Raw genomic sequence first — 26894 nt, forward strand, 5'->3', positions numbered from 1 at the left:
CACAGTTAGACATTAGATTTACCACCAACAGACTAGGCAATCAGAACCTGATCCACAATGGCTTTAAATTCCAAGTTAAAACCACAGAGGGACCCAGAACTACAAATCACCTTGAAGGTTGGCATGGGAAGTTGAAACTTGTAAAATCACCACACCCGAACATTTTCAACATGATTCGACTACTCAAACAAGAAGAAGCAATAGACGCATTGACTCTAATACAGTATTCAGCTGGTGGTAAACGAGTACCAAAGAAAAGAAAATACAGAGAGATAGACAACAGACTCGCCAACCTGAAAACCAGACTTCAAAACCAGGAACTCACACCAGTCCAGTATGCTGATGCCGCATCTTACTTGTTACACATTGACTGAAATTTACTATGTTTTATTTGTGTTTCAACAGTATATTTGTGCTTTTTGTCTTGAATTAACTTTTGCAATATTGCAGTATGCTTTTAGTAATTTGTTTATATTTGTGCTTCTTTCTGATCAAAGAATTTTGTTAGTGCTAAATAATTTAGTTGTTCAATATGTTGTTTATATATAATCAAATGTACAAAATATAAAAAAAAGGAATTTATTTAGTTTTAATTTCTTTTTCTCATGTTCAAATCATTTATTCCATGAAGATACCAGGAGGCATCACAAATATAACAGAATACAACAATACAATATCAGACAAAATCAGTTTTTATAGCACAGTTTCCCAATAAACATTAAAAAAATCAAAAGTAACTGTACTGAAGTAAGCAAAGGATACATTTACAAAACATATTATGTCCAATATTATTACAAAAAATCACCTTTTTACCTGTAATTAACATCACCAATTAAATAATGTTTTTACAAGCTAATCCGATTGTTTGTCCAATGTTTACACAATAATTCCACCTATTCCAACATGAAATTTTTGTTTTTTTAACTTTAATTTCAAAATGTTGGAATAGGTGGAATGAACCGACAAGATATTAGGACAAATAAAATTAAACCAATAGTCACTTTTCACACGTTTAATTGACTTGTTGTTTCGTTAAAGCAATAGTTTTTAGACTTGTGTAAAAAGGTAACTACATTGTATATTTACACACTTGAAAATAGTGTAATTTTGTATAAACCTACCGTACATGTAAGAAGATGGACAATTTAAATGAATGAAAACATATATTAGATTTATAATATAATTTACCTTTCATGTTGAAATGGTCTAGATTCATCCAACATTCAAGACGTCATTTTTCACATTTTTCTATAATAAACTTCATTTTCATTTGCTCTATAATCATCTAGGTATGTTCACACGTCATCTATATATATATAAACGATATTATTTCTTTTGGACCAGATCAACAATGAAGTCAGCCTCATAAGAGTGAAGGAATAGGTCAGCAAGTAGAAGAGCACAATTTGTTTCATTGGAATGACGACCGTTTTTTGAAAAACGCGTCCACCACACAGGATAAATATGTTGTCGATTAAAAATTCCAACATTTTGTAAACATCTTGTTCTGTATATTTAGAAGATGATTTGGATTTTTTTCTTACAAAGTATAAGGAATCTCTACTAAGTAGTGAATGTTGAATATTCACAAATAAAAAAAATAAGTCGCTATCAAGTTTTAACCATAGCTGTTCTGAAAGGTATGCAACATATTTGCTACTTACGATATCAAATACGTGTACAATCTACCCACAATAACAGAATCTACCATTCTAGTAAACCAAACCAAATAAATCCGTCCAATTTTAGAACATGTCCTGATTATGCAAAGTGGAGACATCACGGAAACAGTCATTTGATGGAAACCGAAAGATAAATTACCATTTGAGACCGAAAACAATAAGACAGTTGGAAATGAATCAAATAGGGTGAAGCAGAAGTGGTTTTGTCATAGAAGCGTGCTGAGCTGAGAGACCTTGTGTTGAACTTATGATCGAACGAAATCGAAAAGGACAAGTATGCAGGTTGCTATGTTACAGTTGTTTTGTAATAAGACCTATAAAGGTTAAATTTGCCAATATAATATCAGATAACTAGGATATCCATATTTCGTATGGAATTATTAAGTAGTGAATGTTGAATATTCACAAATAAAAAAAAATAAGTCGCTATCAAGTTTTAACCATAGCTTATCTAAATACAAAGTAACAGTTATTCATGCACCTGATTAGAAACCTAATGCTTGCGTCTTTTGTAAATTATATATATAATATTAATATATATTTACAAGGACAATTTTTGTTTACTATTAAGCAGATTACATTTTTCAAGATACTAAAAAAAAATTAATAGATATTTTACACCAGTGAATACAAAAAATCTGCGAAATATTTTACGTTTGCACTAAAATTAAAATATTAACACAAAATGGAAAAAGTTTCATGTTTATATACTGGTAAACCCAAATTATTGTTGTCTTATTTTATACATGTGTACATATCTAGCTAGCGCCCCATCTTTATCATTATGTATGGATCTATCTGAACATCAGGCAAGGGTTGATTCATTATATTTCAAGATAATCGACGAAACTATTAGAAAATATTTGTTACTTCAAAAAAAAAAAAAAAACAAAAAAAAAAAAAAACAAACAAACAAACAAACAAACAAAAAAAAAAAAAAACGAAAAAACAAAAAACAAAAAACAAAAAATTCAAAAAAGAAACACCTCTTTCAAAATTAAATTTCATAGGATTTGCTATATATGTTGGAATATCTCTTTTATTTTTATATAGTGCACAAATTCTGGATTAAAAATCATTGGAACGTTTGTATTTTGTATTCAGCATTTTACATCAATCTTTAAAAAAGCGACCTTACAGCACATGCCCGTATTAAGGTCACCAGAAGTCACATCCATACGAATTTATCTAGGTAAATTTTTTGTCATATGATTTTATTAATTGATTTCACCTTCTAAAGAGTGAACCAAGATCTAGTAGTACCATCAAAGCTAAAGGTACAATTATCATAATTATACCAATGTACCCTATTCGTTCAGAGGATTGTCTTTCGTCTAATGCAGATATTTTCTTGTTAATTGATGCAGACAAACTTGATGCATCGACGCTGAGTTCCTTTTCTAGTGTAGCAATGTCATCCTTTAAAAGTTCTTTTAATTCACCAAATGTATAATTTGCACCGATTAGAAAACTCCATTTTGAATTCACCTGTGAGCATGGACATGTGCAAATTGACGTTTCTTCCGTTGATATGGTGCTTGACTCTAATTGAATATTTGTTGTCAGTGACGTTGTTGTCATTTCTGTTGAAAGTTTTGACTGCACTGATGTTTGTTGAGTTGTTGATATTGATCCGCTTTTTATTGATGAGACGTCGTTTGTTGATGTTTGTGCCGTTGTCGTCGAACCCAATGTCGTTGTTGGAATTTCATTTGTAATACTTGTTGCCAGGGCTGAGCTAGTCGTTTTGTAGCCTGTTATCTCACCTGGTGTTGTTGTCTGCCCTAGTGTTGTGGTCTCATCTTTTGTTGTGGTTGCATGTGTTGTTGTTACTTGTGTTGTTGTCGACGTAATTGTTGTAGGTTCTAATTAAGAAAATAGAATAGAAAAAAAGTAACCGGTTTTTTATAGATAAGATTTAACATCTTCTGATACCTCTTCAAATAATATAAAAAAGAAACATGCAAGAAAAAATGACATAAAATTTTATAAAAACAAAAAAAAAATATAAATTAATGGAAGAAGGTAATTTTGTTTAGAAAAAAACTTGAATCCAAACAATATGTCGACAGATCATAAGGTAGGATAAGTATGTTTTAGCTCAGTCTGAATCATACTGAAATTGTATGATTGCCAAGTTAAAAGTATTGATTATTTGGATCAATAACTTGTTGCGTGGTAGGTTTCTATTATTTGTTTGTATTTCTTCGAAGATTCAAGATAGTAACGCCAACAGTAGTGACGTCAACCTTAGCATTATTCCTCTAGGCTTGAACCTCTTGCATATTATAATGCTTTTCATACACCGCCTTTACATCTTTGATGGAGGTAGACCTAGGGTAAGGGACATAACTCTTGAAATCAGTGATATGTTTATATCATATTCAATTTCATCAAAGCCTATCAAGCTTTCATTTGAAACAGAACGAAATCAATCCAAATTACTTCGATACTTACATGAGATTGATATAAAGAGCCTAAATACAAACATTACTTTGATTTTTAAGAGTTTTCTCCCTTATCTTAGGTTTACTTCCTTAAGTTACTCAAAAATAAACCAAGATTTTGTTTTAGAAATTGAGAATGTAAGTTATGTAACTTTTGCGACAAATGGCCCAAATTCTTAAGTGATTCAAACCAAAATGTGTTGATATTGTAAACATCACGGAATATTGAAACAAAACACTTTATCAAGAAAGTATACTAACATGTACCATATTTGATTTATTTCCATGTATTGAACACGTCGTTAATATTGATTCATTGTTAAAGATACAGGAGTTTGTTATTTCCATCGTTACTGATTGTCCCCTCCATAGACCGATGTACTTGTTTTTATGGAGTGTATACTTACTCAGAATGCGATACTAAACTGTTCAGCTAGACCTTGACTGTCCTTAGTAAGACCAGATTTCTTTCGCCGATTAAATATCGACAAAAATACCAAAGAATTTAATAGAACGACAATTTAGAGAAATAAAACAAAAGTTTAAACTAAAACTAGAGACAATTTTATATCACACTGTTGATAAACGTTCTGTTGTATGACCTGTCTATGTTTACAGGCTTAGATGTAAAAATCTTAGTGAAGATATCTGGTCTCATCGAGATAAACACATTTACATCGGACATTGAAATGTGAAGACCATAAAACTGACGTGAAGACCATCAAAGGATGAACATATCCCTGTCGATAGAGGTCTATTTTAAAGTTTCCTTGCTCTACAAAGAAAGTTTACACATCACGTGTACAAATTACCCCAACAGCAGTATTATTCCTTGAAATAATCGAGCTTCATACAGAAACAGTTCGGCTAAATATGCAAGATGGTATTCTTTAGCTAGATGTATGTTTTGTTTTTGCTCTTTCGATCTAAACGAAATATCTTCACAAAATAGGTTCAAACCTTATATGTTTTTGATTGTTCAAATGCCAATCTTTGAAATAAGGTTGACAAGGGTGATATTATCAATTGAGTAAAACTTAATTACAAAATCGTTGAAAGGTTTTATCTATTAAAAGACTGTTCAAATATGTCTTGTTCTCACTTGGGATATTTTTAAATCAACAATATATTAACACGGACAAATGGTTAAATCAATAATGCCTTTGATCAAAATAGTACATACTCACTTATTAATACTTCAAGGAATTTTTGATGAGTTCCATTCAACGTAAAAAAAAGTATTTATTTTTTTGTAATTTACGTATTTGGCTCAATGTTATGAATGACATGTTTATGTAGGGTATGTAAATGGTACTATAATCTGCACATTTTCTGGGTACACAATAGAACATAAACAATTCAAAGCAAGACGCTGACCTCTCCCCGGAGAAAGAAGAATACACAACAAATATCAAAATGAATTGCATGTGAAAATAACTTTTTCTAGTTAATCCAATTAAGTTTGTTATGTCAAATATGAACGAATCTGTTCTATTTGAGTCGATATAAGTTTTACTCAAATTGAGTTAAAGTTTAGTTATTTCAAATCAATACCGACCTTATTTTTTACTTTCAAGTACAATTAAAAAAGATCAAAGTTTTCTAATACAGAAAGAAAACAAAGTAAATATTGAAAAACGTTCCTGTGAAATTAAAATGGATATGATGGTGCATAACAAATGATGACGAGTATAAAACTTCTGTAAAGATGACTTCAATGTTGTAGGTATATAACCCCGTTACAGGAGCCTACGAAAGGCTTCGGACAAAGATTCGGACTGCAAAATAAAACAAACAATGAAACAAGTAAAACTAAACAAAGCAATAAGAAAAAAGAAATAATATGAAAATCACTTAATATCGAAGAAGTAAAAAATAAGCGAATAGAGGAATGGATTGATTAATATATAAGTAAATAAAAAAGCTAGAGAAAACCAATCAATCCAGCGTAACTGAATAACCTATCGAAAGTAGTATCTTACCTCCACATGTCAGATATATCTTTTTTAATTCTATTTTACCTCTACATGTTAGAGAAATCATTTTTATTTTCTACCTTACCTCCACATGTCAGAGATATCTCTGTTAATTCTAACGTTGTAATGTCCTCCCACTTAGATTCTTTTATGTGATAGGAACACGGAACAGATATGGCGTTTGGGCACATTTGAGAACATTTGAATTCTACCATATATTCAATCTGCAGTGCAAAAGACGATAATGTTCTACAAATCATTATAGAAAGTCGAATACATAAATTTACCAAATGATTAATAAAATAAAATATTACGTTGAGGCAGCTAACATTCAAGATTGTAAAATCAAATTCTTAATGTGAGGTTGAAGGTTATGTTCTCCCAATTTATTATATATACATGTTTAAATTATGAACACGTAATGAAATATTGATAATTCATAATGATGTTTAATACGCTCCCGAAAGAAGCATAATGGTTGTATCATCAACTATGTTCAGTATACTTATGGCAAAAACTATCAGTATTCGGTTTGTACATGTAAAATCGGGGGCTTGAAAAGAGTATAATGGCAGCTCCAGTCTCGTATCTTTGTGAATGCAATTTAGAACCACACCAGTCTCGGAAACAAAAGCTTCGACGATTAAATACAAATCGAATGTTAGCTTTTTCCAATATAGGGATAGTCAAAACAATGTTTACGACAATGACGTAATCAGCTTATCAATACCAGACAATTCGACACAAAGATATTTCGAATCATGGCAACCCATAGTTCCTTACCAAAGCCGGACATTTCAGTCTATACACATTTCAAACCATGTAAATAAGAACGGTAAAAACCATATATCATAACAAATTTATCCTTTTTGGAAATTAATTAAAACAGGGCTCACAATAATATGAAAGGTGTTTGAATTTATATTTCATTGTTTAAGGGTGTCACCTTCCATATATTAAGATGAATAACAATATCTTTATTTCATTTTTTCTCAGAGTTTCAAGGAAATTCAAAGTCATCCGAAATAAGGAATATACATTTTCAGAGAATAGAAAAATATGCTTTTATTATCCTTGTTCCGTAGAACCATATTTAGTTGAACCAAAATGGTTCACCTGGCCCTTTTTCACAATTTGGATGTCATATACCTTTCGTTGTCTACGTCTCGATTTTTTATTAACATTATCTTTATAGCTTGACGTCCGAGATTTACTTCTATAACGGTGTTCCTTGCATTGTATAAGCATAGATTCACATAGGAATCAGTGGTAATAAGTTCTTGTCATTGAAACGCTGATACAATGCACCCAGAAAGATCCCATATTCAATTAGTTATGCATTATTATGATGGGAAAGAACGTTTTTGTCACTTGCTTAAATACACTGCAAAATAATCACACTATGTCTAACTCCTGTTCATATTTTTCTCTTCAGCACACACACACACACACACACACACACACACACACACACACACACACACACACACACACACACACACACACACACACACACACACACACACACACACACACACACACACAAAAGAATCATGCAAACTATACATAAATTACGATGTTTCTTTACCTTTCTGATTAGTCGGCCATGATGTTAACACTCTGATTGATCTTAATAAATAAATTTATCTACTGATAGCAACTTACTATTTTGCCCTGTATATTCGAATGCTTTTCGCGGACGTCTTCGTAGTCACATGTGTCCTTACATTCTTCATATAGGCTACCTGACCTCTTTTGTCGTAGGAAACGTTTTGCAGTTTTTTCATCAAGAAATATATCTGGAATAATATATTACATTGTAGAGCAATATTAAACATAGTTTGTTGACCAAATTGAATCAATACACAAGAAGTTAAGCAGTTACTATTTTATAAGCGGTACTATTTTACAAAAGAAAAAAAAACTACCACGTTCTTTATTGATTCACTGTCCAATATAACTGTAGGAATGTTTCACGTTCATGAACGTACCCGGTTTCGATAACGTTAGATGGCAGTCGGACAGGTGTCTTATATATCTTTCTGCTACATTATGGATACTTGTAATTGCTGTAAATTGAGACGCACAAGCAGCAATGATATTTCATTTTATTCACAATACTCGTATACAGACGAAAATGCAATTGACTTCAACTGAACATAGCTTTAAATCTTGTTTATTGTGAAAAAATCGAAATCAAGCGGAGGGTCGAGCATTCTTTCCATCATTTCATCTTATTAGCAGCCATATTTTTGAATGAAACCTTTGTTCATTATAATTGAATTCACACAATAATCATTCCTGTATGAAAACTTTACAGTTAATTAAGTATAACTGCAGATTATGGTGTTTACAAAATAGCCAAGTCCCTTGTTTAGATTAATCAATCATTCAGTGATCTTGAGCACTTTACATTCGAACGAATTCCCGGTTTAGACAAAAAGGAGGAGAACTGGTCTAGACCTTTTGATTTCATTTGTTTCACGATAAACAAAATTTCAATCAATGTCCTGTTGAGATAAAGGCATTTTCACCCGTATACATTGTACGAGTATTGTTTATAAAATAAAATATCATTGCTGTTTTTGCGTTACAATTTTATGCAGTTACAATTTTGCATAATGTCGTACCAGAAAGATATATATAAGACACCTACCTTTCGTCAAAGTGCTCATCCGCCATCTTACGTTATCGAAACCAGGTAAAAAAAAACATCTTAATCGGGCTCGGTCAGTACAGTGATATATTGAACTGATATTGGTCGATTTGTATCTTAAAGGTACGCTCAGTAGCGGGAAATCGATTATGACGAAAGAAATATTATACTTGGTAACCATGACCCAAAACTGTGGGTAATTCTACTCTTTTCACTAGCTTTTTGTGTCAGCCATTGAGTCCTTTTAGACTTACTCGTCGTAAGCCGATAACAAATGTATGTTAAATACATCAAAATGTAACCAGATTCGAATTATATTTTTCATCAAGACTTAGTCGCCCTATCTACATGTACTTTTTGACGGCTAGATATTTTTTCTATAATACATTATAATACTAATTTATATTAATTTGTGATATCAAAGCCGGATGATCTCTAATTTCTTTGCCACGGATACGAGAAAATTTAAGCTACCAAATGTTTTTAAAGGAGTCATTGAAAAAAAAAGTTTTATAACTCCTGAGATTTGAATATCGGAAAATATCAACTCACGTTTGTTCTGATGTTGAAATTAAATAAATTTAGATGACAGAAATGAAGATAGTATAGAGGTACATATATTTATTAAAAACATAGATGTAAAAAGTGAAAATGATGTATAAAGTTCAGCGATTGTAGCCAATGAACTGTAGAGGGAAATGATAATTATATAAATGGAATGTTCGACATATACCTGCGTCTAGCTGTACTTTTGTAATTGACAGTGTTTCACAAGTTATTTCCTTCATGTTCTTCTGGAAACCATTTATTCTAGTTTATGCTAGATTGTTAACAGAATACAATAGCATGAATATCTTAGATTTTTCAATCCTTTATACTACTTTTCCCTAAAATCCCTAAAAAGATTCCAGAACATATACCGAAGAAGATGTTGTCCATATGCTGGATTTTTTTTTGTCTGATATTTGTCTTTGTTTGTCCACAATAAACTCCGTTGACACGAGTCAAAGTGGCTAAGTCAAAGAATTCACTATGGTTCTATAATACAAGTTTTAATCACATTGAAATCCTGAGAGTTTGTTTAAACCGCTTTAGTGTTGTAATGAAGTTTAGATGCCCATTCCTGGAGGGGTAAGATTTACTTTATCCTTTACCGGAACTTGATGTGTTTGATAATGTTTTTTTTTTCTATTCAAAGAACATTGCAATATTTAATTACTTTGCTCTTGTATCTAATCCGTCTTTTTTCAAAAACACTTTTTATTTTTAGTTTAAGTCTTTACTTAATGAAATAAAATGCTTTTAAAATATGTCCTTTATTCGATGTATGCAAATGTCCTTTCTACGGTTCGGTTTGTCGATTGATGTCGTTTTTTCTACATTTTATTTCTTTTGAATTCTTCTAGTTAAATTTTTGGCCCCGTGTTATGCATTGTCGCGCGATTTTTACTTTGTGATAGATTAAATTCAAAATTTTCAACAAATAATTTATGAATAAACCATTTTTGTGATTTTTAGTCATTCATCTAATTTTGTCGATTTCGGATGTTTGCATGTTGTCGTTGTCTGCTGCACTTGCAGCGTGATACTTGGTAAGAAATGAATGATTTCGCCCTCATGTGAATGTTGGTTATCAATGTGTCTTCGTATCTTTATTTGATGACGTTCGGTTACCGAGAATTTTATTACTTTTGTTGTCGGGCTTATTAGAGCTTACGAGAAAATGTGTTAACCCGTATTGAAGACCTATTGATGATCTCTGTCAGTATTTACTATTTTTATAGGGTTATACGATGGTGCAATTGTGGTTTTCCACCATGTCTGTTTAGTTTTTTTTTTCCAGTGCGGAGGATGTTTTTTCAAGAAAGGTTAGCATTGCAGTGTAAACAAATTGTTCTCCGCCACTCACTGACATATTCCTACATACGTATAAAGCTGGCTTTATAGCTAATCGTGTCCAAAAAGAACATCGTTTATCCAGATTGCTCGATCTCAGTTTCAGCTATTTATGAAGATTGCGTTTTGATTTTTCACAATGCTAATTTTGGGTATAATAAACATTCCATCTGCCTATCAGAACTTGAGATGAAGGACACCACAGACCATATATTGTCAGTCTTTTTCCCTAATGCACACTTAAAGAACGATTGTAAAGGAAAACTGAGGATAAAACGACAAAGACGATGACTTCTCCTTCCGTATTGTCAACTTCTTTCTTTTCATCTGTGGCAACATCCTTCTGCACTCCACAACTCATACGTTATGCCAGAGCTTGCCGTAACTAAGCAGATTGTTTGTACCGTGCTTAACTTCTTACAATTAGGCTTCTAAAACAAGAAAATGTTGCTTCAAGATTTAAATCATTACTACATAGGTTCTATGGGCGTCTTCATAAGCTCGTGGATCTTTCCCGAGTATCCATTTGGGCCATGAGAACCGATACACTTCGTTCATGCTCCCAGTTTTTAGTATAGTCCCAGTAGCTCTTTTACTTTTGTTTCTTTGTTCGTATTATTTTGTTATTTTATGTTCTTTGCTTTGTGTGTATCTTTTTCCTGCAGGCTTGTCGTTATCCATGATATAAATTCTTTTGATTTTCTCTTGATTCTTGGTGCCTGAATAATTCCTTAAGAGTGTCTAGAGGTATTCAGTATAAGCAAATATGACTCTTATTTGAATATATTATATCTCCAAGTAGATAACCACCAAGTGTAAATAATAAAGGCCAATCGTTACAATTAATAGGTATTGTTATGTCCCAGGAAGTCTGATTTCAGACATCAAATTCCCTTTGATGTATCAATATTTGCATGAATATGGATGTTGTTGGTGTGTCAATGACCACCTTGAAACAATGGCTAATTTCTCTATGGACTTAATGTGCTGTAATGAGTCCTATCAATGCAGGCTTCTTTAAGTTCAATAGCTACTTTTCTAATACTTGACCTGGTTATCAATAATTTGAAATGATGATGTCTTAGTTCGTCTAGATGTCATACAGAGCGTTACGAACAGAAGTTCTTCACCACACAAAAGTCGTAATATCACAAACATTTGGTTAAGCTCGCTTTCAGTCTTTAAAATGTTTATCGTCCAGCAAATCAGTACTACTGGCCTTGTTCCTTGTTTGTTTGGTAAAGTGTCCTACTGATGACCAATAACTCCAGAAAAAATCTATCCACTGTTTTGCTTGTTCCTCCCAGGAAATCAAAGTAATGAATGAAAAATCAGTCAAAACATTAATTGATTGTGGAGTATTTTGGAAGACAGGAATCCCAATCTATATTTAAACCAGTTCCAGTAACTGCAAAATTAATTTTTCGTTTTTATTCCTTTCTTTGTTTGTAGTAGTCTTGGATGTTTGAGATGACTTACGGGGGACATTTGATAAGTTTAAAATATTTCAGATTTCAAATCGCAGTTTTAATTTTTATTTAAGTCCTTTAAAGTATTACCCTAATACATCTACACACTTTTTAGTCTGACAATTCATTTTTGAAACGCTGTGTTTTATAGTCACGTTGAGGTATACTGTTCATACACTGAAAAAAACAACGACTGCTGACCGGCTTTCAAATCTCCTCCCGCGTAGATGTTTCTTGATGAATAGATTTAGCCAAAAGTTACAGGGTGCTAGATCTTGACTGTTTGCATGATGTGGTATAGTTTTAATACTGTACATGTGCACCTCCAGATATTCTGTAACCATGGCAGACATGTGCGCGGGTGAGGTAACTGGATACCACGGTACCAGTGCATGGACGACGGACAAGTTTATATTGTTTAACTACATCCGGTAGAACTTTTGTAGCATAAAAGTTTCTTGCAATATTTAAGCCTTTCGGAACAGGAATTTGAGCAACATCTCCCTTGGCTTAAAAAAGATATACATTACTCTCTTAATCGTCTTAGTTATTTTTTGCCAATTGAGGCAATTCACCATTTTCTATCTTTCTATACCTTTTCATCTTGAGCTTTCAGTTCTGTCACAGTACCCACATACTTTTTACCGAAAGGGGAAAGTTCTTGGGTCGTCTTCTATGGCCTTTTGTCCTGACTTAAAACGGTGAAACCAACATAAAACGGTTGGATGAGACAGGGAAGATATGGCATAAACATTTTACAATCCAATTTTTATTTCGTTGACCGAACTTCCTAACACCTCCCGTATTTTACAATATGTCCTTTGTTCAACCGTAAAATCATTCTCTTTTTCAGTCATATTTATTTCACTGTATAATACCGTCGCGTTAAAATGACTCATTTGTTAAGCAGGAAAAGTCAGTGCACAAAATATAAGAATATTTTGAGAAATAAGAGGTTTTCATAGATTTTGTTTTATGATATTTATCAATGAAAATACACGGGATCAATGTTTAGAATTTCAGAATACACCGCGTACATGACATTTTCAATTTGATATTGACTCCCATTTGTAACGGTATGGTTTACACTCAGGTGGTGGATGCAGCATGAGATAAATCATTTTTTGTCTAAAATCAACTGAAAATCATAATTTTGTGTCTATCTAATTTCAACAGCACATTACCGAAAAGTCCCATTATAAATAAAAACTATCGTAGGGGAAGAGAGGAGTACTGGATACGCAGACTAGGTACTGCAATACCTTACAGATGCAATGACAACATCAAAAGTATAGGAAACCTTTCAAACCAATATAACAATAGCATGAATTTATTTGACGAAAAGCCAGGGCGGGAAAGGAGTCATGGCCATCGCAACTATACGCCACCTAAGTTACATGATGTAGAACCTCAAGTTGGAGGACTTCAAGGCTAAAACACCTGACTGCAAAAATTCCCCATTCAAATATAGTCCTCCTGGTCACGTCGTTGCGGGAGATTTGTCCATCAACGAAAACGAATCTCTGCTTAATATCCTTTCTAAAGGTCCCAAATACCGTGAACCATGATCCATAAATTGGAATAATAACTTTAAAGTTCTTATGGATGCCATGGAGGACTACGCAAGATAATGGATAAATTGAGAACAACAAGAAATTGATTCTCTGTCAGAGTGGTTAAAGGCCGTGAGGTCTTTAATTTTGAAACGGATGAAAGTTTTAAGGAGGTCAATGAATGCCAAAGCTACATCAGTTTTCAAAGACCCCGATGTAGCAAAAACATTGTCTACCATACATGATAAATATGTTGTCGTATCAGCAGACAAAGCCCAAAACAATATTGTTTTTGTCTGCAAAACGTTTTACATCCAGTGTTTATTATCAGAGGTAGACGTAGAAAATAATAGCAGTGATAAGACCTATACTGCTATTACACTCTCCAAAGAAGAGATTGTGGAAAACCATAAATCTGTGCTATCCTCTTTTGGTCTCTCTACCAAGGACGACGATTTACCGTCTATGTACTGGATTCCTTAACTCCACAAGAATCAATACAAACAACGTTACATAGCTGGATCTGCAAAATGGACCACCAAACCTCTTTCAGAACTTTTAACTTCTATACTCACAGCTGTCAAAGAGGGTCTGAAGTCCTACCACAGCAGTTGTTACTCCCGTAGTAGTATTAATTCAATGTGGATCCTGAAAAATTCGAAAGATCTTTTGGAGTCAATCAGTTTAAGTCTATTATCAGAATATAATAGCTTAAAAACCTATGATTTTTCAACACTGTATACTTCTATTCCCCATACTCAGTTAAAATCCCCCAAAAAAGATGGTACACCTAGATACAAATATATAGCTCTTGGTAGAGATTCCTCATACTTTGTAAGAAATAATTCCAAATAATCTTCCAAGTATACAGAAGAAGATGTGTACAAAAATGCTGGAATTTTTAATTGACAACATATTTGTCTGGTGTGGTGGACGTGTTTTTCAACAAACGGTCGGCATTCCAGTTGGAACATATTGTGTTCTTCTACTTGCTGACCTTTTCCTTCACTCGTATGAAGTTGACTTTATAGCTGATCTGATCCGAAAGAAAGAGTATCGTTTAGCTAGATTCTTCAATCTCACTTTCCGCTATAGAGGACGTATTATCTTTAAACAATCCTAATTTTGGGGATTTGATTCATCGCATCTACCCCAAACAACTTGAGATAAAGGTTACTACAGACACTGTGAAGTCAGCCTCATAACTTGACCTACACTTAGTAATCGACGATAAAGGGAAACTAATGACCAAACTTTACCACAAACGTGATGACTTTTCATTCAGAATTGTCCACTTTCCTTTCATCTGTTTCAACATCCCTTCAGTCTGCGTATTGAGTGTTCATATCACAACTCATGCGTTATGCCAGAGCTTGCCGTAACTACGCAGACTGTTTGTATTGCGCTAGAATTCTAACAAATATGCTTCTGGAATAAGGTTATTTTGCTACATGATTGAAGTCATCACTACAGAAGTTTTATGGTCGTCATCATGAACTCGTGGATCGTTACGGTGTATCAATCTGCGCCATGAAAACTGATTTGTTCAAAGTGTCATAGTTTTTCTTTCCTCTTTCGTTTACCCCGAACTTGACTTTTTATGAGCAACTCAACCGGAGATTCTAGAGAATCAGAGGGCGCTTACCCTACCGGTGCACCTGGTCCATGCTCCCAGTGGAGTCCGAGTTGCTCATTTGCTTTTGTTACTTTGTATGTATGATTTTAGTTACTTTATGTTCTTTGTTGTGTGTGTCTGTTTTCCATGTCTGGTCTTTGTCCCTGGATTACATTCTTTTGATTACCGCTATAACCTTGGTTCCCTTGATTACTCTCTCATTAATTATGTGTATTATCATCAATATTATTAAAATACAATGTTAATAAGGCCTGTGTTATTCTAATTAAAACTTCTTTAATGCTCGGGTGTTGTACTTATCAAACACTTGGTTATTCTAATCAAACGGACCTACAATGTGAAACTGATCACCTAGTTAGAAATTGTTTAAATGGTGAATAAAATGTACTCTTTTATTTATTCTAAAATTAACGTAAGATCTTTGGTTTGGCAAAATTTATATTTAATTTATGTAACTTTTAGAGTTATCGAAACTTTCCGATGCAATTGAAATAACATGATTAAAAATAAATAAAGACTTTAACTTTATTTTATTATAATCATAGTCTCGAGGGCACAGTCAGTTAACCATGAGTTTAGAAATGTTCACATTTTGCTCGAATGACCGGGACTAATTACAGCTTATAAGTGGAATATGGTGCGAACACAAAATCAGTTAATTTTTAGTTATGAAATTATAATAAGTTATTGATAATTTGTGAAATGTTGAAACCAAAATTTAAAAAAAAAGTTTGGGATGCAGCCTTTATCAACTTAAACAAGTAAACAGTAGAGATTGGAACATCACTATATATTACCGGATGTTGCATGTGTTTCAACTAAGCTCATATGTGAGCGTTTCGGATGTTTTTACATTTCAGATTCCAATAGTTATATAGTTGTGGAAGGCAATAGATATATATAATTTGCGACTTCTGTCTTATTAATGCATTTTTATGATTGCTGTGTGCGTTCGTGTGTGGCTTGATAGATTTCAATTTAAAAAAGATGTAATAATTAAGATAAAACTCGCAGCCGTACCTCCAATATTTAAATGAAAGAATTGCAAACCGCAGATATAATTATTAGCTCCACAAACAAAGCCCAAAATCAATGGAAAGATCGCACTAAAACACGCAATTATGGATAATGATGATTAGTCACACTGTTGTTTAATAATGCAAGTACATGTTTATGTATACAACGCAGTTGTTACACAAAAATTGAATACATTGATTCTATATGCCTTATTTTATCGATATAAAATACAATAGTGATTATAGTGATCGCAATTATTTCACTTTATAGACAACGAAAATTGAACAATGAGTAGGTAACAGATGTTTGTTCATCAGTAGATATTCAATCGAGATTTAAATGATAATAGTTCATTTTAAATTAATGTTTAAAAGGGTTTACGTCATAATGTTGTGTTGACTATCGAAATTAGTACAATGGTAAAAGCAATGTTAATATATAAGATAACTAATTAATGAATAAACATCATGAAAGTAACGTGTCAAATTGTAGGACTACCCTTACATATTGTTTATGTACATTGATGTATATTGTGGCCGTACAATAATTCTAGAAGTTTTACAAATAGCCTGTAAAATATAAATTGCAAGCAAAAAAACAAAACGAAAAAACAAAAAAAAACAAAATCAAAAACAAAAACAAAAACAAAAACAAAACAAAAACAAAGACAAAGACAAAAACATGCAGAAAATGTTAAAAGCGTACAGGTATAGTTTCTGGACAAGTGTGGTAAAGTAGTAAATTTGCTGTCTTATCATGATATAAAATGTTATGATGAAATCATAGAAGTACACAAGCAACTATTGTTCACTTGAAATTTACGTGCATCGCACTTCAAGTAAATTTAATTTGAATTTCACATGGAGGTAACGTGATTTCTATGCAAAATTTACGTATCATGAACTTCATGTTAAAAGTTCGTGTACCTCAATTAACCCGAATGTCATTTCAGCTGTCTTCTGAAATTGCATTTGTTCAAAATTTGTGAAATACAAAAATAACAATGATATATATTGCAACCTTGATGTATTGTACAAGTGTTTCAAAAATTAAGTAGTACTCCAGCTAAGAATCATGAAAAATGTGATTTATGGGTTAAAAAGCCTACATATTTTTATTTTTGATATTTTCTTTGCATTGTCATAGTAAACAGAATTTAACATTAGGTTTTCATATAACCCGTGTTCTTAGGAGATAAAACATTATATATAATGCACTGTAGATTTCAAAATCAAGGGATATAACTATAGAAATGACACTCAAATACAATGAACTCTATTTTCATTGTTGATTATCTCCTAAAAGCAGGCAGATTTGAATGAATAATTACACATTCCATAATATAAACCTATGAACAACTTTATTACAAAATAAAAATATGTAGCCTTTTATGGGATATATCACAGTTTTCAGATTTTGCATGATTCTTACAGACAGCTACTAACATCTCATCAGTAGCAAGGTACTTGAAACTCTTGCAATACTGAGGCTTCGTTCCTTGTATTTAATTAAACGTACCAAAGAATGTTCGACCGAAGTTTTTTGTTAGATATTTACTGTTGATGACGAAAATTTAAAGTTGATTGTCATGCAACTTTCATTTCTAGAATTATCGAAGATGCAAATCATGGGAAATCCTCCAATAGGACAAAAGTGGGTATACCAAAAGGAGAACAAAATATTAGATACTTGTATGTTTTGATGTTTTTGTATAAAAAAAGTCTTGTCGTCATTCTGACAAGGAAAATATATCAACTTTCTCAGGCATACTCTTCAGCAATAAAACATTGATTTATGTTAGATTATTGATTGCATATCAATGTATTCATCTCATTCTGAACAACACATTGCGACATTTAAGGAAACCAATATTTTTTGCATATAATTTTTATATATATATATATATATATTATTTTTAGATTGGCTAACGGAGGAAGCAAAACGTAATTTTAGGATTGCTTATATTGACATTATTAGTTTTTAACTTAAAACGTGATGAATAGTTCTTTCCGCTGTAAGTTTCGAGAGTCACATATGATAAGGCAAAATAAAGACATGTACTTTTTAATAGTAAAAGTTAGACTAACTACCTAATGACAATGTATCGATAATACAGACTAGTAGTAAATATGGTATTAATTTCGCGGTTGCTAATATTCGTGGATTCTGTCAAGTGAGCAATTTTGCAAAGATTAATAATTTTCGCCGATTTAAAAAATGATTAGCGTTATATAGTGTTAAAAATCAATTTCGCCTGTATTATTTTTCAACCTGTTCTGTCCAGCGCGAAAATAGCACAATTAATACACCGCGAAAGTTAGTACGTTTACAGCATGTCTATTTTTCTAGGTCAAAACGGTTAAAAAGGGAAAAAAATATTTGTGAGAGATCGAGGTCATTTGTCATATTGGAAACATTCGCATCATCCCTCATTTGGTAGCTGACGATCAATATCCATCTTTTCGGTCATGTTGTCACTTAAAACAACGATTTTAATATCTTGGTTGCATAATCCTGTCTAAGAAGTTTTAGTAGTTTCAAATGCTATAACATTATTCTAAGATACTCAAAATTTTATACAAGGATACCTATGAAATTAAATACTCCTTTACATGTGTTTATCAATAAATACCACTCATATTCACAAACATCCGTTCCAAAGGTTTGTAAGTAAATTATTTATTAACTAAAAATATTTTGACAAACGCACTAGTGAATTTTAAAAATGAATTGTAGTTCCATTAGGTGTTTTGCGGGTCATTTTGACGTCAATGATATGCAATATTACATGTATTATAACACTGAAGTTAATGCTGAAAATAAACGTAATAAATATGATATATAATAAACAACACAGCGCTATTACAAAATGACAAATTTTTATTTGTCATACGTCATATTTTCCTCATTCTTTATCAATTTACAGTTATACCCGTCTAAATCAAAAACTGAATAATAGGTTTGGCCGGTTGTCATCTTTGAATGACAGTCACATTTCATTTTTCAATATGACCGACTGGAAGCCCTTGTGGTTACATATTTTACATAAATAGTTTCAAGCTCTACATTTTTTTTCTATTTTGTATGAATTTGGTCGTCATTAAGTGTCAACCATCTGCATATGGTGTCTTATTTTTATGCTAAATTTGGGGTGCATAATTAAATCATGAACATTCCTTATTGGTTTTAAGTAATTTTATTACGCGATAACAAGAATTGTTGACTTATTATTTTTGATGATTTATTCTAAACATACCTTCATAACTTATTATTTGTCCTGCAAAGGAAATGACGATACAATTTATCCATGTTAATTTGATATCCATTGTCAAACGGTTATTGTTTACAACACCTATCTCCTATATTCTATAGATCCCGAGTTAATTCACAGAGCTAATGATATATATATATATATATATATATATATATATAATCAAATATTCAAAGAACTCTCCAACAGGTGTTACTTTGATCAGTATCACTGCATATATCATTTAGTTCATCATATTAATAATTATATACTTAATCAATGGCTTTATAGATCCATTTAGTCGGTATATGTTGTTTAAAATAAACTGGGAGTCAATAGCATGAACCTACTAGGTAATTGGATCTGTTTAGAATTATTTAATGCGTACCATTTATAAATGGTATCGATTTCATATCAAAGGCGAAATTTCAAAATCTTCAAATACGCTTTTTGGGGGTAGTCCTGATAACAACTAGTAAGAGACAAATACTATAGCTTTAAATATGTGTCTTCTTACCATATAAGGATATGTTAGGCTGAATATGCTATGAATAAACATTGTTGTTTGATACGTTGCCTATAGCATACATGCACAATTTCATACGAAAATGGTTCGATTATGAAACCAATAATTTAGCTTAAATTTTTTTAAGATATTTATGATAACGTTTAATACAAACGTTTATTACTTATACTCTCGCGAGGTATCTTTCATGCATGATGGAACTATGCATGTTGAAGCAATAGGCCTGTGATATGTCAATTTCAAATTTGCTTGCTTAACATGCATACAAGCGATTCATACGGACTCTTACAAAAAATAACTCTAACATTTTTAGCATTTAAGAATGACATTAGTCCATTTTAAAGGCCTGTGATGACAAACACTCATTATGAAATCCCCAAATAGATAATAAATTAATTTTCTCAAAAAGAATTAAATCTATGTCTTATCTTTTTACCGATGTTAAGTATAATGTAATTGGTTAATTATGTGAAAAACTCTCCATCAAATCCAATTTGAAATTATTGTTTAGAACTTAACATTTCAGTGACACAAATAGAAGATAGTATTGCTTTCATTGTTTTGTGGCGCTTACAGAGGTCACATGAACATATCTCCATGCTTTATGGATAATATTTTGGGCACAAAGCTTAAGTTAACGAAAAACACATTATCATGGCACATTGGATTTCTTAAAATATAACGAGATAGGTATGGTGTATATGCCAAAAAGTCAACAACCGTACTTCAATGTCAGCCCATAGCCACATATTGTATTCAATAAAATTGGACTTCAAGAAACCTTCATACCACAGGGTAAGCTGCAGCTGGTCCAAAACCATCATTATACACAGGTATAGCGTAATTGTTGTCCATATATACTCAAGTATCAAGTAAAAACTAAACAAGACATACAGAGGCAAGAAATTCAATTCCTGTCTTGGGACAGGTGCAATAAATGCAACGGGGTTGATCACAACTCCCCCCTTTAAAATCTGGCCACTGTCGAAAGAATATTTTCCAATGCCATCACTCAAAAATACGTTAAAAAGTCCGAGTTCATTGTTACAACGTAAATAAACTGAATTTAAATCACACAAATGTACAAAGTAAGGACTACTAGTAGTGAACTGACATGCCAGCTCCAGACCAGTTTAAACTTACAAAACGTTATGTCTCTATCGTTTGAAAAATCAATCCCAATTCTTGTCATGCGAGGTGAGTTGAGAAGCACGATAAATCATAGGTCATCAAATAAGACAGAAACCATGTCATGCCAAAAAAAAAAGAATTTTAAATATAGTGTTATAATTTCTATGTAAAGTCCCTTTGAGCGAACCCAGGTTAATATCTACATATGCTATTGAACAACATTATTATACTGTAACTACATCCCTTACGAATGAGTATTTTTAACGGTTTAGTTATTGTAAACGTATTAAGTTTTGGGATTGCTAATTTTCGCGGATTCAGTCATGTGAGAGCATTTTCGGGGATTCAAAAACTATGACTAGCGTTATATAGTGTTAAAGATCAATTTTGTGTGTACAACGTTTCGCGCTTTTCTGTCAACCGAGAAAATATCGAACATTTACAGTAACTTTTTGGGTGAGTACGAGTTTTCGTGCTTTGTGTAGAATATCACCGTAGAACAAAGAGTGAAAAATACCCGCACGTATTAATCCTTTACAAGTACATCTGTATTTGAGAGTGAGTTCCTTGTATCGGTTGAAATTTTGTGAATGTTTTACGAGTTTGTGATATCTAAAACTTTGATGCAGTAACTCTCGATTATATAAAGATTCCTTTCGTAAAATCCGAAATATTGTTACATTTACGACCAAATTGAACCAATTGTGGTATGAAAACTCCATATTATGGTGACAAGGGGATGTCACCATCTAAAAACGGATAGTTTACAATATTGAATTAAAATCACCCATTTTATCGTAAATGATAGTATAAGGTTTACTATTAGCAATATGAATACTAAGATCAGAAACAGAAATTTTTTATTATCAATATGTGCTATATTCAAAGACATTTCCACAGGATATATATCTTTAATATATAGAATATTGAAGTCTCCTTTGTTAAGAGCAAAATAACGTCCAAATATCAAAAGTTGTTTTTATTTTTTTTCTACCAAATGTTGTTTGGAAGAGTTTTTATTTATTCAAGCCATACATTATTACATGTAACATTACAGAAAGAGTTCTACAATCAATGTGTGTATGCAATGTGTATGCAATTGGTCTTCACTGGAACTCCAATAGCTTGACGGTAAACGGTATATTCACACCCAGATTTATTTATTGACGATTTAATAAGATATGTGAATTTTTGTTTTATAAGATTATATGGAATGTATTCAAAACTTTGAACATATTCGAAAGATCCTACATGGGCATGTAATATACCAAGCACTTCAAGCAAGTTTTTAACACTCCAAAAATTGTTCCATTATTTTCATAAGATATGTTACAAAATTATAATTGATTTTTTTATGGTATAGAGCGCACTAGTAAGTAAAATAAAAAGTCTAATTGTAGAGTAATGACTTGAAGCTTGAAGAGGAAATGAATCTATATTTATAAGGTGATATGTAAAGTTTGGGAACTCAGTACATAGTAGGCACTTCCATGCTACTTGGCTCAGCTTGTAAAGAGGAAGCGACGTGTTTGTGTTCATAATTTCACTTTCTGAAATTCAAGTCAGTTGGAATCTTTGTGAATTCGAAATTTCTTTTTGTAGAACTTCAATATAAAATTTACGACAAATAACAATAAAATACCTGGCAGCTCTATCAGCAGGAACAAAAATAAAATCTTTGCTGACTTCTTTTAATTTGTGTTTTATTTGGAAAATACGGTTTTGTTGTTATTTATTATGAGTAAAGCGTTCTCAAAAGTATTTTTAGGAAGGTTTACTTGTGAGACATCTGCTATATTGTTAAATTCATAACATTCAATAGTTTTTCCTTGTTTTATGTTGAATGACATTGCTTTTGAATGAGTTTATATTCGTTTCTATAGTATGCAAAAACAGGTCTCACATATCACCCCTTTTCCAGAAGGGTGTAACAAAAGAAACAAATAAAGGTATAAACTTAATAAGTGGTGGATATATGTTATAATGTTTTTTAGGCAGAGTATGAAATTTCAGATCTTTTTTTTTCACACAGCACATTGAAAAGTGATGGGGTTAAGGTCAATATTTAGCACATTTTCATATTGCATATAAACAAGCCATGGAAATGGTCAAAATATGTTGTATGACCAAACTACCAAAGATAACTTGGTATATGAAGAACCTATACTTCTTGATTTCGGCAGCTGTATTTAAAAGGAACATACCTTAACAAATGGGTTAGCATTAAAAGCAATTGTAGGATAGTCAATGAGCATGCATAGAGCTTGCTAAAGATTCACTTCCGCTAGCAAAGTTCTTTTGTTCTACCCAACCCTTACCTCGCAGAAGTGAATATAAAGCATGCTATTAATAGTATTAACTTAATACTCAAGGGTCTATTCTACTTATCATCATTAACTATAAAAAAAAAGTTTTGAGTTGAACGGTTCCCTTATAAATTATGTAGCATTATTTTATTTATATATAATCTATAATGTAACATAGTTGACATGCCTTCAGTAGAACTTTGGTTTCAATATAAACAATAAATGAACTGACATAAAAAAGAAATATTTAAGTCTTAGTTAATGTTATATTCATGATTGTGAGATTAAATCATGAAGCGTTTCAACAAAGTACAAATGATTCGGATTACAACTTTTAAGCCATTTATCTATTTATAAATTGTTTTCATTTTATTCCTATTCTTTGAATCATTAAATCAATAACGTGACAGCTTATGGGTCCAAATTAGTTTTTTTCATACAATTTGAAAAAAGTATGTTTTATATTATCCTACCAAGTATCATTATTTGATGGCATGATTTCATGCTTTATAACAAACAATGACATTTTCTGTCCTTAATTATTTCCACAATGTTAACGCATATTTATAATAATGAAGTAAATATTACTAGCTAATTGTAGTTTAAAAGGGAAAAAATAGCAATGTAGCGATGTATAGGGACAAAAAACGCATTTTATTTTTTACGGGAATGATAAAACAAAACAAAACGACAAAACATTTATATGTCATGAACCGGTTTGCTTGACCACTTTCCAGGACTGAAGCCAATATCAAATTAACTAAAAAGACGTCCAGATAAGACTGGAATTTCATTTTTAGTTAAAAAATTATTCTCAAAAAACTACAACATCCCCTCTTTCAGTACAAAAATGGTCGGCGCCTAAGGATGTGAAAAATCTGACCTAAAACCATCAACAAAAAAAAAAAAAAAAAAAAAAAAAAAACAATTAACAGATTAGTACTTAATTCGTTCATCTCTTTAATATTTGTGACAAGAAGTCTCTCTAATCTTTAAATGATTTCGATCTACCAGACATTTTTTTTCTGAAACTCCACGAGATACATTTTATTACTAACCTAAAATCTTCAGAGAAAATAGACCAAAAACTGGCCTCCCGAAAAAATGAAAGTCCACTCCTAACACGACCCGTATCTGAAGTTAACCTGAGATCCTATATACATCTCACTAAACTAAACTATACTAAAATTAATTTTTATGGATTAGAAAAGTCCGTTTAATAAAACTCCGTTTTATTAACACCTTTTTATGGCTCCTTTTTGTATAATTCATAGACCTCTCTTTACATCCAGTTAAATCTGCCTCTGGGAGAGATATTGTTTAATGATATTAGCTGTTAAATCTAGGAATTCTTTGACAATTGTGATTATGATTCGGTTTTTTTACCCTATCAAATTAAATCAACATATCTATATTTTTGGAAGAACTATGAAACTAAAAGTAAAATCAGACTGACATAACTATTTTACGTTACCTTAACATTGTTCTAATGCATTAAATAACATGTCATTTTCAAGTAAAAATATGTAATAAAATCTATTGAGGTCAGAGCAAACAAACAAACAAACTAACAAAAAAAAACCAAAAAACAAAACAAAACAAAAAAAGAAGAAAAAAACAAAAAACAAAAACAAAAACAAACAAACAAACAAATAAGCATGGATACTCTTTTACGATTTTAAATTAAATGAAATAAGAAGTTATGTACATTTGTCTCGTAAAGTTTTAATAATAAATGAAAATATGCGCACTATTGGATGTCCACATGGTTGATTTTAAATAGGAACGAGCAAATTCTAATATATATATATATATATATATATATATATATATATATATATATATATATATATATATATATATATATATATATTTTTTTTTCTCAAATTGACGAAAATACACGAGTTTACTTTTAAGGCTCAATTTGAATAAATTTCAGGGGTTTTCATTTTCATATCTATTCCCTCGTACCCGTGTTTTAATTTTAAATAGTTTTAACGATTTTAAAGTACATGAAATCTTTAATGAATAAATTGTCTACGGTTGAATACTAAATTAAAATCTAGGTACTATCGAATGTCCACATGACTGATTTTAAATATTCTAAGCAAATTTTCCACTAAAAATAAAACTATCCACACTGTAGACATCATAGCGTCGTGGTCACGGTCTGTTACACACGTAATTGCTGGAACGTGCCGAGAAAACTGCGCAAAAGACTAAATATCTGACGATTTTATTACTATAGTATTAATGTATGGCCTTTTCCATATTGGCCCAGTAACATGCCTGAGGTATTAATAATGGCCAAGAATAGCTGTAATGGACCGAGGTAACGTCGAGGGCCATCCGAGGCTATCCGAGGCCATTATTAATACCAACGGCATGTTACAGGGCCAATATGGTAAAAGCCATGCATTGATACTTTTATTAACCAACTTTATTTCAGAACATAGTCAGAATCTATTACCAATACATATGATTTCACATTAATAAAAAATAAGTTCATATCTCGATGAATCAAGTATTTATGAAAATAAATTATGAAGATTTTGTAGTCTGATCCAATAATTCCCCAGAAAATCGTAAATTTATATAAACATACCTAATAATTCATATAGAGAAATTGCAATCACGTGACCAGTCGCCCGATACCCGACATCAGATATCAATAATTTACGGAATATTTGGTTTGTTCCTTTCATCGTTTTTAGGTCTATTGACACTGTCCTAGTATGTGACCCGGGAATTTCACAAAAGCAAACAAATAGTTTTGCCATTTTTACGTGAAAACTTTTTTTAGGTGCATTTTGATCATACTAATTCAATATACTTAGTCTCAGTACCATTTTTCAGCAACTTTAAATATCATAATCTAATTAATTGAATTATTATGCCACTCTTAATAAAAGGTATCACTTGTTTTATGAAATGTACGCCACTTTGGCCCTGTATTGATGCCCTGTTTTGAAACTCGTAATGCATGGCTGTTATTTCGTAATGTCCGGCTGTACGAATTTCCGGTTTCGTAATGACCAGTTGTCGAAATTACCGGTTTATTAAGGATGGGCATTTCTGTACATATTCTATACAAGTTGGTTAATGATTTATTATTATTAACGTAGTGCACTTCATGCAGTTTTACATGCCCTTTCCACCGGTAGTACTTTAAATTTACTTATGAAAGGTGTCTTCTTATTGGTCTTAGTGCTATTTTTACGGTCCAGGTGTACTAAGACCAGACTTTGCGGTGTTTATGAGTACCCGTCTCTTTCAAACGAATTCACTTTATTTAACAAATTTTGTTTTTCATAAAATCACGATAGTTATTTTGTTATAAATAAATCCT

The 26894-nt window shown here is 31.7% G+C and overlaps 1 protein-coding gene across 1 annotated transcript; it reads right to left on the reverse strand.

The window, feature by feature from the left end:
* Positions 1 to 2622: 2622 nt before the first annotated feature.
* On the reverse strand, positions 2623 to 19795 carry LOC148603336 (uncharacterized). The gene is made up of 4 exons (XM_088553028.1): positions 19589 to 19795; positions 7771 to 7904; positions 6191 to 6329; positions 2623 to 3547 (listed from the first exon to the last, which is right to left on the reverse strand). The coding sequence occupies exons 1-4, from the start codon at positions 19656 to 19658 to the stop codon at positions 2910 to 2912; spliced, it is 981 nt and encodes a 326-aa protein (XP_088409154.1). The 5' UTR covers positions 19659 to 19795; the 3' UTR covers positions 2623 to 2909.
* Between the last annotated feature and the right edge of the window lie 7099 nt (positions 19796 to 26894).

The sequence above is a fragment of the Perna viridis genome, chromosome 11 (assembly GCF_037379345.1).
Source record: "Perna viridis isolate PV_CMFRI_1.1 ecotype Kerala chromosome 11, ASM3737934v1, whole genome shotgun sequence".
In the NCBI taxonomy this organism is placed as follows: Eukaryota; Metazoa; Mollusca; class Bivalvia; order Mytilida; family Mytilidae; genus Perna; species Perna viridis.

Excerpts from the sequence above, each read along its gene's own strand:
- LOC148603336 (XM_088553028.1), bottom strand. The coding sequence starts at position 19,658 with ATGGATATCAAATTAACATGGATAAATTGTATCGTCATTTCCTTTGCA. Across the intron at positions 7,905-19,588 it reads ACAAATAATAAGTTATGAAG|ATATATTTCTTGATGAAAAA; the intron begins GTATGTTTAGAA and ends ATATTATTCCAG. Across the intron at positions 6,330-7,770 it reads CGAATATACAGGGCAAAATA|ATTGAATATATGGTAGAATT; the intron begins GTAAGTTGCTAT and ends TTTGCACTGCAG.